Source organism: Hydra vulgaris, chromosome 13, assembly GCF_038396675.1.
Source record: "Hydra vulgaris chromosome 13, alternate assembly HydraT2T_AEP".
Taxonomy (NCBI): domain Eukaryota; kingdom Metazoa; phylum Cnidaria; class Hydrozoa; order Anthoathecata; family Hydridae; genus Hydra; species Hydra vulgaris.
This window is the reverse complement of record NC_088932.1, coordinates 50,012,609-50,024,314: the sequence shown is the minus strand read 5'-3', so window position 1 is coordinate 50,024,314 and position 11,706 is coordinate 50,012,609. Positions and strand designations below refer to the sequence as shown.

Sequence of the window (11,706 nt, the reverse complement as noted above, 5' to 3'; positions counted from 1 at the left end):
ATTTAGAGGTTGCTCAATGCTATAAAAGTTTCATAGTTGATGCCACAGTGTAAATACTGTGTAATTTTCATTTATTTTTGTTTTCTGGCTCAGCAGTGAAAAATTATAATATAACTATAGATTAAATGAATCATATTATCAAAATAATGCAAATTGCAGGAACAAATAAATGAATTTAAGACAAACTTAAATTTAAAAATCACTGAAAAGTTATTGAAAATCAAAATATGCAAAAAACGTGACAAAACTAGAACACAATCATTCACATTGTTCGTTAATGTCAGAAAAGTCATTTGAGGGGGTGGAGACGACATGGTGCTCCACAATTAGTGGTAGTGCTTGTTTTGTCTTTTCGTCCCTTGTCAAAGAATCATTGAAAGTGGAAATCATTGCAGCTCCCCTCTCTGTCCCCATCATTTACAATTTTCAGTTTCTCAAGCTTTCTGCATCTTTCCTGAAACGATCCACCTTTAAGCCATCTCCATTTCCTGTACAGTCTTAGAGCAACTTGCCATCCCAGTGTAATACTAAAAAGGTATCCTTCTGTTAAACTTCATTGATGAATGAATCCCTCACGGTGGCTGCTGTGATAGCCCTGCTATATATACTAGCACGTTGAACTGAGCTACTGGAGATTGATCTGTTGCTGTTGTGGCATTCAAAATTAGAACAGTGCGCCAGTCTGAAATGTTAATACGGTCCAATGCAGAAACCAACTCTGGAGTCATTTTCAATTTCTTGGAAGGAGTTGATTGCTTTGATCTTGATTACATCTTTAAGGAGAGCCATGTTCTGATGACTCTGAGTCTGAAAAGGATAGTGTCGAGTCAACAAGTTGCACCTTTAAGCTTCCATTTTTTTCTTCTCTTTCTCTATTCGCTTTTTTTTTTTGGCAGTTTGCAATGATTGCATGGGTCTCCATAACTGGAATATGTGCCTTTGTCCACAAGAACAGCACTTCGTCAACGACCTTTTTGTGATTCTCTTGACTGTTGGTTCCAAAGAAGAAACTACGCTTTAGAACATCTTTTTCTGTTGGAAGGAATCACTCACCAAAGTTCTCCAATGTTTGCCCAATCAAATATATTTCTGTTGCTTTTCTTGTTGGTATATTTATTGCAGCTTTAGCCATTGTTTATTTTAAATTATTTAACCTACAATAAATTATGCAAGCAAGTTCTATTAAAATGAATGAAATGTTAATTCAAAAACTTAATTCAGTAATTAATAATTATAGTATTACCAAAAAAGGGTGTTTAAAATTGTATGTAATAATTATTCTAGAAGTATATTAAGTATAATGCTGACATCTACTGAATGAATAAGAAATTTCTACAATATTTCTACATTGATAATGAAACACAATAAAAAATACACAGTCTGCACAAAAACTCTAGTTTTAAAAACTTTTTTTGCAAAACCACAAAATATTCTAGACTTTGATATGCTTTAGCAACCCCTAAATATATTTTTTTTCAACCTGAAACTTTGCACAGTTGATTTTTTAGACCAAAAAGAAGAAATAAGGCAACATGCCTCATTAATTTAAACAAAAAAAAAATTTAACATGTTAAAATGGACCTAATATTTATATTACCTTTTTTTAGAAAGGAACTTCAACGGATGAAATTCTTGAGAAAATTAAAAGTGAAGGAATTAAGCAACCAATAATTATTGCACTGGGTATAACTGGTAACATTAGCCAATCGTTTGTCGTTATAGAAAACGAAATTATTGAGTCGCGCTGTATGGTCTCTGCTGTTGACAAATGTTTCCAGCTACACTACATCGGTCAGATTGAGTATGACCAAAGTGTAAGCCATGTTTGGCAGTTTTTGCAGGTGCATTTGTATGGGATCTTGGACAATGATCCTATCTCAGAATGTGTACGGGATCTTGTTACTTTTTTAAAAACGCGTTAAATATATTTAACGCTCTTTAAATAAGCAACATCTATTCACATTCTGAGATAGGAACATTGTCAAAAATGTTACACAAATGCATACATCAACGAAATCTTTTTATTTTATTTGAGATGTAATTGTGTTTGAAATATAGTTTTTATTTTTTTCGACTTGTATTTATCCACACAAGTGTACAATATAAATAGTGCTAAATGCATTGTAATGTTGGTAATTATATTAATAAATTTCTTTTAACTTTAATTATTGTAATTATCTCTACCTACAAGTAAGAACTAAATAACATGATAAATGAAATCATAATGAATTCTATCATAAATTTAAGTAATTAATAGTCGAACAATTAAAAATGTGAACTGCGCGAACAACATAGTATAATATAGTTTTTGAATCCCGGTTAAATTAGGCGTGTGCAAATACTTTACTCAATTCAGTAATGGCGAAATTCTTTCAAAATTAATTTTATTCACAATAAAAATGCCGACAATATAATAAATATTATAAAAACGGTATAAAAACCCGAGTTGGTGAAAATTTTTTCCTGAATACACAGTAATACATTTCCTGAATTTCAGTGCAACAAAAATCCCTGATTTTCAGAAGGCTTGGTTTCCCTGATTTTCAGAAAAATATAATTCCCTGATTTTCAGGCGATAACGCCTGAAAATCAATTGTGCCTAAACGCAATGATTAATTCAGTAAGTTATCCCTGAATTTCAGTTGCGATTTCCTGATTTTGTTTAAGCGTGTAGCAGCTTTTTGAATTCTAAATACCTTTTTGTATACAGCTAAAACAGCATTTCATTCCATTTTAGATGATTGCTTTTCTTATATAATTTCTTACCATTGTTGTTTACATTAAACATTATTAATAATCAAAGTTAAGTCATAAAAATAAGAAATTCTTCGAATTTATTACTAATATTGCTATTTTAAATAATGAAAAGAATATTTTACGTTAAAAATAAAATCATCAAACTGTAAACAAAATGGTACTAATGTAGTCAGTTATATAAATAACTTGTTGTCCCAATATGCTCCACAAAAGTCATATTACTGAAATTAAAACTATTCAAAAAGTTCGATTCAAGATATTTTTTTAAAACCAGATTCTAAAAGAGGATAAAAAAATACTGTCTGAAAAAACTTTTTATAAATAAAGAAAATTAGCAATAGTTTGAGATCTTTTGTCGTTGTATCGCTTAAGAAATTACGCAATTTTTTGTTTTTTTTAAACTTTTAATTGCATTTTGGTACTTTTAATGCATTTTGGTTCTTCTAAAATTAATTTTTTTTTACAATAATGAAGCACAATGGTTAAGCGTTTTATCAAAAAATATTTTGAAATAAATTAATTTTAAGCAGAGATATAAGGCTTCAGGCATAACTGTCCCGTTATGCCCCACTGTCCAAATATGTCCCACTCTACCCAATACCTTTGTCGAAGATGCTTTATGAAATTAAACAGGTTATTATTTGCACTTAATTTTATGCCATTTACAACTGTGTCCAAAATATTAGGATTAGCTAACTTCAAGTTTTCTTTTATTACACAGGTCAACAAAAAAAAAATTTTTTTTCTGGTGCCGAGCAAACAATTTGTTTTTTGTACAGCATTTCTCATTTTGATTTCAAGATATTTAGGTTCAAATCTTTAGTATTTAGGGTAAAGTCCCTAATATTGTCGAAAAAAAAGTTATTCAAAAGTATGTCAATCTGGGTCTCAAAAGAAGCATATTTTCATAGAGATTTTAAAAATGTTATTCATTTGTAATAAAAACAAGTATTTTTTGTATTATTGCTGAATAACATTCTGATGACATTTTTTTAATTTTCGAATCTTATTTTGATTTCAAATATGCAACTCTTTTTTTACCATCACGTCAAGTTGTAAAGATATCTAGGTTCAAATCTTAAGTACTTAGGGTATACCCTAAATACATAAGATTTGAACCTAAATATCTTTACAACTTGACGTGAAGGTAAAAAAAGAGTTGCATATTTGAAATCAAAATGAGAAATGCTATACAAAAAACAAATTGTTTGCTCGGCACCAGAAAAAAATTTTTTTTTTGTTGCCCTGTGTTATATATGAATGAATATCAATATTTTTCATGTTTTAACTATATAAAAATATGAATTTCATTTACAAAATCTCATAAATAAATATTTTAAGATTTATTAATAATAAAACAAGTTTGTAACACTAATCTAGTTTTGCTGGGACCAGAATTGTTAGTCCTTGACCTTGGTCTTGTCCTTGGCTTTGGCCTTGCCTTAAGGCCACAAATTGAGGACTTAGGTTGTTCTTGGCCTTGAAACTGTTGGCCTTGGTCTTGGCTTTGAAAGGTTTGGCCTTAAAAAAACACTTGTTTACTTGTTTTGGATGACCTTGGCCTTGACCTTGTAATTTGTGGCCTTGACCTTGGCCTTGGTCTTACTACTTTTGGTCTTGTTAACAACTCAGGCTGAGACCCTAGTATTGCATAACCCATAGAATAAAACACATATAATGTTTTCGCCCCATGAAATTGGATACATTATTTAACTTGTAAAAATCATTATTAGAGACCACGCGGACATCCGCGGATTATAAATCAAATATATATTAATAATATACATTTTGAATAATGTATTTGAACTCTCAAAATACTGGACCGCATTAGACCATAAAAGTATTCAACTCTATTAGTAAAATTTTAACTAAAAAAGAGTACTTCAAATACGCCGTCATTTGCAATCGTTTTATTTGACATAACTTACATGCTCAATAGTGTTGTAAAACCTTAACAAAAGTGTTGTTAAGGGCAATTGTTGACAAAACTGTAGGTAGCAAGTGCTGTGACAATAAAACCACATATTGTGAAATTAGAATAAGGTTATGCGCAGAAATCAACAAAGTCACTAAGAAAATATATTCGAAGATATATATGAAAACAAAAAATAAAAATATATAAAAATAAAGAATGAAAGGCCGAGGCCAAGGCCAAAATTTTGAAGGCCAAGGCCAAAACAATCAGAGCCAAGGACAAAAGTTTCAAGGCCAAGGCCTTAATTTTTTGCCTTAAGGCAAGTTTGAGGCCAAGGCCAAGGACTAACAACTCTGCTTATTAGTAACACAAAAAATATTTTTTGGAAAAAAAATTATTTTTTTTTCTAAAAAATATTATAATTATCATGACGTATGCTTAAAAGCATACGTCATGATAATTATACAAATACATTTTGTAAAAGCTCAATGTTTAGGCTATAAAATGGTATGTAATGATGTAATTTTTATAAAAGTATTTTTTCTTACTTTTGTCAACCACCTGGCCCGCTGTGTGATGGCTCAAAATAGAAAGAAAAAAAATCATTTTAAAGAAACTCAAAATTATAAATATAAATATAAAAAAAATTAAAAATATAAGAATAAATAACACTGTAATCTTTAATTCTCCTAATTGTGTTTGATAATGTGTAAAAAAAATGAAAATATATAAATTTTATATTTGATAATATTTAGCACATATTTATAAAATTAAATAAATTAAATTATAAGGAAATACATTTATATTTAAACATTTCAGTTGCAATACAGGCTATAGAAAAAATTAAAACAAATAAAAGATCCACTCTTTTCAGTACTTTTTATCAAACTTTCTAAAGACGAAATTATATAGAACAAAACCTATTTATCGGCATACATGATCCTAACGAAATTATCTCCTAAAATGAGACAGTTAATTTTCATGTATAACTTATAATTCCAGATGATTCCGGATAATGTTTTTAAAAAACTATAATTCCCGTAACAATGCTTTTATGAAAGCGTTTTTCTTATTAAAATACAATTTTGATTTATCAATAAATTTTCATGGGGGTAAGGAGGGGAGTGCTCCCGGCCCCTCCGGTGTCGTTGGCCCTGCAAGATTACATAGGGGTGTGGTAAGCTAGAGAAAGATGAATAATTAATAAAAACATTAATGCAGGATAATCGGCGTTTACAGAATTGTTCATGAAGAATTTAAGGGAACTTAACGCATTTTATGTTTATATTTATAGGAACTTAACGTTCTTTATGTTTTTTTTTTGTTTGTTTGTTATTTATTACAATTTAAATAGCAAAACTTTGTTACAGTAATAAAAGTTAACAAGTCAAGATATCGTTAAGAAATAAATAATAAAAATAAATATAAAAAACGCGGATTACTCAAAGAAGACCTTCAGGTCTTGTGACAGAGAAACCGCTAATTGCTTGTGGATAAAAAAACAAAAAAAAAATTAAATAAAAAAGAATATACATTAAATATATACATATACTAATATAGATAAGGGATTTTCAAAAAATTTTAAAATTTAAAAGTAGATTAGTATACTATCAGTTGAAAAAATGAGTTTTTTAAGACTTTGTTTAAAAGAATCAAGATTACATTCTTGAGAAAAATATTTAGAAGTGTTTAGAACTATACTTTTCCATAAAAATGGTCCGCGAAATGAAATAAAAAATTTTCCAAAATTAGTTTGAGAAAATGGTTGTTGAATTAAATTACCGTTCCTTTAAATATATATTTATTTCTATCTCTTTGTAAATACAAGTTACGAAAAGAAACGGGTGATAGGTGGGTCTTGCATTTATACATAAAGCAAAGAATATTGTAGAGAGAGTCGACTGTATTTTCAAATGTTTAGCTCCCTTACTCAATATTTTTATCAGGAAGCTTCCTGATGAGTCTATTGATGATGAAACAAGTTGTCAAAGAAAAAATTAGATTGCACTAAAATAAAATGAAACAGCATTAAAAAATGGCTGAAAACCATATCAGCATTAAAACCTGTGACACACTATACGCATTCTAAAATCAGCTGTATGACGACGTTGGCCCGACGTTGGTTCAACGTTTTTTGTTTTTTTTCATACATAGATATATTTGTCGTTTGGCAATAACTACAAAACTAAGTAAATAAACAAAAGTTTACATGACCAATATAAGCTTGCTAGCTGGGAATGAACATTTTTTCTATCAGAATATGCACTATATGAAGAAAAGCATGAAAAGGACTTGAAAAAAGAGATAAAAACAATAATCTCAGTAAACCGTATGATTTCTCAAAATTCAAAGTTAGAAATCAAAAACCAACCATTTTGTGTTTGTATAATGTGTAAAATAAAATTACAGTCGACTCTCGATATCTCGAATACTTGATATCTCGAACTTTTGAGTATATCGAACTTTTTTAGCGGTCCCATGGACATAAAGTACTAGTTTAGGCTAAAATCCTCTCGATATCTCGAACCTTATTATCTCGAACTTTTTGGTATCTCGAACAATATTTTCGGTCCACAGGGCAATTTTCTCTCGTTATCTCGAACTTTTCAACATTTTTTTTTTCAAAAATGTTTTAATAAAATTTAATTTTTTTAAATTCCAATTTTCGAAAAAAAATAGTTTTTAATTCGATTTTTAAATTCGATTTTTTTTAAGAATCGAATTTCTGAAAAGTTTTCCTTTAATATATAATTTATTCTTTTTGTCAAACGCAGCAACATGCCGCTCGTTAAACGAAAACTCACGAACAAATCTATAATAGAAAAATGCAAGGCATTAAAAGACCTACAGACTGGGATGTCTAACAAAGAGGTTGCCAAAAAGTATGGAGTCCCAAAGAACACATTATCAACCTGGATTAAAAATAAAACCAAGTTATTAACCTCACTGGAAAAAAATGGCAGAAAATCTAAACGGAAGAAACTTCGTAGTGGTAATTTCAAAAATGTAGACAAGGCCATATATACGTGGTTCGTTGCAAAAAGAAGTCAACAAGTACCAATTGATGGTACCATACTAAAAGAAAAGGCACTAAAATTCGCAGAAGCATTAGGAGAGTTGGATTTTAAAGCATCTGATTGTTGGTTTCATAATTGGAAAGAAAGGTCAGTTAAATTTTGTCAAATCTTGTTCAATTTTAATATAAACAAATAACATGTATCTGTTTATATTTAATTTATTTAGTTTTTTAAACGTGTAATTAAAATTCAATTATTCTGTTCCTATTTTTAGGAACGGCATCAGCTTTAAAATAATCTCAGGTGAAAGTGCCGCCGTGACGAATAATATGACTGCTTCGTGGCATGAAACTACACTTCCAACATTGCTTTTGAATTACAAGCTTGAAAACATTTTCAATGCCGATGAGTTTAGACTATTTTACCAGTGCCTACCAAACAAAACATACCATTTATCACGAGAAAAATGTTTTGGGGGAAAAAATAGTAAAGTCAGACTAACAGGCATAGCAGCAGGGAGCGCAACGGGAGAAAAATTACCTATGTTTGTTATTGGAAAATCTAAAAACCCACGGTGTTTTAAGCACATTAAACAACTTCCTTGCACATATAAAAATCAGCTAAAAAGTTGGATGACCGGAGACCTTTTTACAGAATGGGTAATGAAACTTGACTCATTTTTTCGTGCTCAAGACAGGAAAGTAGCACTCCTGGTGGATAACTGTTCTGCCCACCCACACATTGAAGGGCTAAGCAACATCAACCTAATATTTTTCCCCCCCAACACCACATCTGTCCTTCAGCCCATGGATCAAGGCGTAATACGAAGTCTTAAAGCTCATTATCGTCACAAAATTGTGCGTTTGTGTATCAAGGCTGTCGATAATAACGAACCCATGCCAAAAATTTCTATATTTCAAGCAATGAAAGATCTTGTTTCTTCGTGGAATGCTGTGTCGAAAGAGACTGTCATCAACTGCTTTAAAAAAGCTGGTATCAGCAAAACAAACAAGAGTATTGAAAAAGCTGATGATGATCATTCTTTTAAATTTTTAACAGAAGAACTTAACCGTTTGCGAGAGTTAGATCCTCGTGCCGTCCAAGAAGATCTCTCAGCGGAATCTTACATTGGTTTAGATTGCGATGTAGTAACGACCGGTTCACTTGCTACTGATGCTGAAATCATTGCTCAGATTTTAGACCCTAATTTTGAAAACGACGATAATGAAGTTGAAGATAGCGTTGACGAAGCTATTGACGTCGAAGCCCCGCCACGCCCATCTGATATTCAATTAGAAATTGCTTTTGAAACAATTCAAAATGCTTCGCTATACAGCTCAAAATACGGAAATGAAATACAATCCCTAGCACTAAAACTTGAGGATTTAATGAAGATGGAAAAGATGGATAATTTAAAGCAATATCAGATAACAGATTTTTTCCAAAAGTTGTAGTTTTTGTTGTTAATGATTTTTGTCAGAAAAATAACTTGTTTTAATGAAAGTCGGGCAATTTTATTTATTTTCAACCCTTTTCTTGATATCTCGAACTCTCGATATCTCGAACTTTTTTTCCGGTCCCCTTAGTGTTCGAGATATCGAAAGTCGACTGTAACACAACGTCGGATGTTGACGTTGGGGCAACGTTAGCCCAACGGTTGGCTGCGAAATCTGCGATTTCCAAATCCATGTTGTAGCGACGTCAGTTGCCGACCATTGGTCAACAAATTTTTTGACATTGATTCGACGTTGGGCCAACGTTAATGTGCTATCTGAGTTGCTTTGATCAAATAATTTTAAACATAACCTTTATATTCTGTTCAACTGCAAATTTCCTTCTTCAACTTTTGTCATTCCTGATTCTTCTGAAAAAAAATGAAGCAGACTAAGGTTCCATAATTTTTGTGAGATTTTTTATTGTTTGTGAGATTTTTTATTATTTGTGAGATTTTTTTATTGTTTGGCCTTTTGAAAAAATGTGAGCAAAACAATTTATTAAACATTTTTTTTAGTTCTGCAGTAAATAAAAAAAAAATGCAGTAAATAGTAAATGTATGAATAAATTTTCTTGCAGTAAACCAAAATTAAGTACAACAAGGAGAGCTATGTTGTGCATCTTTAATGCAAACTTTATGTATTGTAATTAACGTATTATTTAACCTTTAACTTAAAATTAGGGCTTCAAAGTCAAAATATTTGTAAGGGGGCAGTAGTAGCATTTTTAAAACCTCTACGATTATAAACGTGATTTTAATTTGTTTGTAAAAATCTTGTTTAGTAAAAAAGCTGAAGACTTTGATCTTGTTTACAAAGTCAAGGTCTTTAGTTTACAACCCCCTTAAATAGAGGGTGTTTTTTATTGGTCGCAATTTATACATAGTATATATACATTTATATATATACATACACATACAAAATATATACATACATATATAAAATATATATACATAACATTTATACACAATAAGAACTTTTTTTTAGATAAATTAATTATCGAATGATATTTAATCTAGTTAGTACAAAATAAAAAAGATTTTTTTTATCTTCGACGTTTGAGACAGTTGGACCCGATTTTTCAGGGTAATATTGCTCACAAGCCCTAATCACCGTATTTTTTGTAAAACACTCTTATTTGACACCAGTGTCAATATTAAAAAGTTTAAAGTTTATACAATCTCTGGAGTTACCTGCCATTAACACTAATCTCCGGAGTTGCATCTTTTAAAGCGAATATCTTTGACTTGCTTATTAAACCCATTTTTTTTCAAATACGTCGACAGAATATTTAAATTGTTATTGTTCGAGGTATCCTGGTTTTAAAAAGGGCGTTTCTGGTAGACATTTATTTCAAATAAATTTTTCCACTAGAAACCAGGTATGTAGACTAAATTTGTGCACGTAAACGCTTTTACTGCTTTTATAGTTCTAATCAAATATGTTTTTAAAATTTTTAGATTTGTTGCAAAATAAGTATTAGTATAAACAAGAAACTATGTTTCTTGTTTATAGAAGAAACAAAGTTTATTTACTATGGTTGTAAGTAATACTTCAAAATGGTTCACAATAAATACTTCAAAACTTAACAACGTGTACGAGTCAACAAAGTTGTTCATTGAGTTTGTTATTATTCAAAACCGGTTTTTAAATGACGAAATCGACAATTCTATAAAACAGTGCCGCTTTTTTTTTATTGAAGCATAGTTGCAGGCTCAATTACAAATGAAGACAAAAAAGTTTTGTAGGCTGTTTTTTTTTTTTTAAATACTCATGTATGTTAAAAAGGTTTTTATAGTTTATGTGTTTCTTAATCTTCTTCTTAAAATTGTGTTTCTCTTTGCAATCTTTCTAAATTGCTTCTTTTGTCTTTCACTTTAACACCTTCTGTTCTTTCAAAATATATTTCTCAGCTCGGACGAAAACCGGGGTACTTTATAAGGAGGATAATGATTAGTATGTGTAGGCTTGGTACGTGGTGACTCTGCTAGACAAAAGCCAAAGGAGGATAAACAAAAATGGCCAATTTTGAAAAAAATAAAAAATATATACAATTATATTTATGCAACTTATTTAACAGTTTTTGAGAAGGGATTAAAAAATCAAGAAACAAAAAGCATTCATCCGATTTTTATTTATTATTTTACTTTTGTAATTCCAGACTATAGTGAGGAATTACAAAATATTTCATAGCAACAAAAACTTTCAAATAAAATAACTTTTATAATTTTGATAGAATTTGTTGTAATAAAATGAAAAAAGTTTATTTGTATATGTAGACAAAAAACTACGATTGTAAATATTAAACTTTTTGTTTGTTTTTAAAATCTTTTATGATTTAAATAAAGTTGGACATTTATTTCAAAAAAAAATTTTCACCAGAAAGCAGGTATGTAGACTAAATTTGATCACGTAAACGCTTTTACTGCTTTTTAGTTTTAATCAAATATGTTTTTAAAAATTTTAGATTTGTTGCAAAATAAATATTAGTATAAACAAGAAACTATGTTTCTTGTTTATAGAA

General features: G+C 29.9%; 1 protein-coding gene across 1 annotated transcript; it reads left to right on the top strand.

Annotated features, from left to right (window-relative positions):
* The first annotated feature begins 8,231 nt into the window (after positions 1-8,231).
* Positions 8,232-9,143, top strand: LOC136089974 (tigger transposable element-derived protein 4-like). Its single transcript, XM_065816077.1, has one exon. It carries the CDS (start codon positions 8,232-8,234, stop codon positions 9,141-9,143), a length of 912 nt encoding a protein of 303 aa, XP_065672149.1.
* The last annotated feature ends 2,563 nt before the right edge of the window (positions 9,144-11,706 follow it).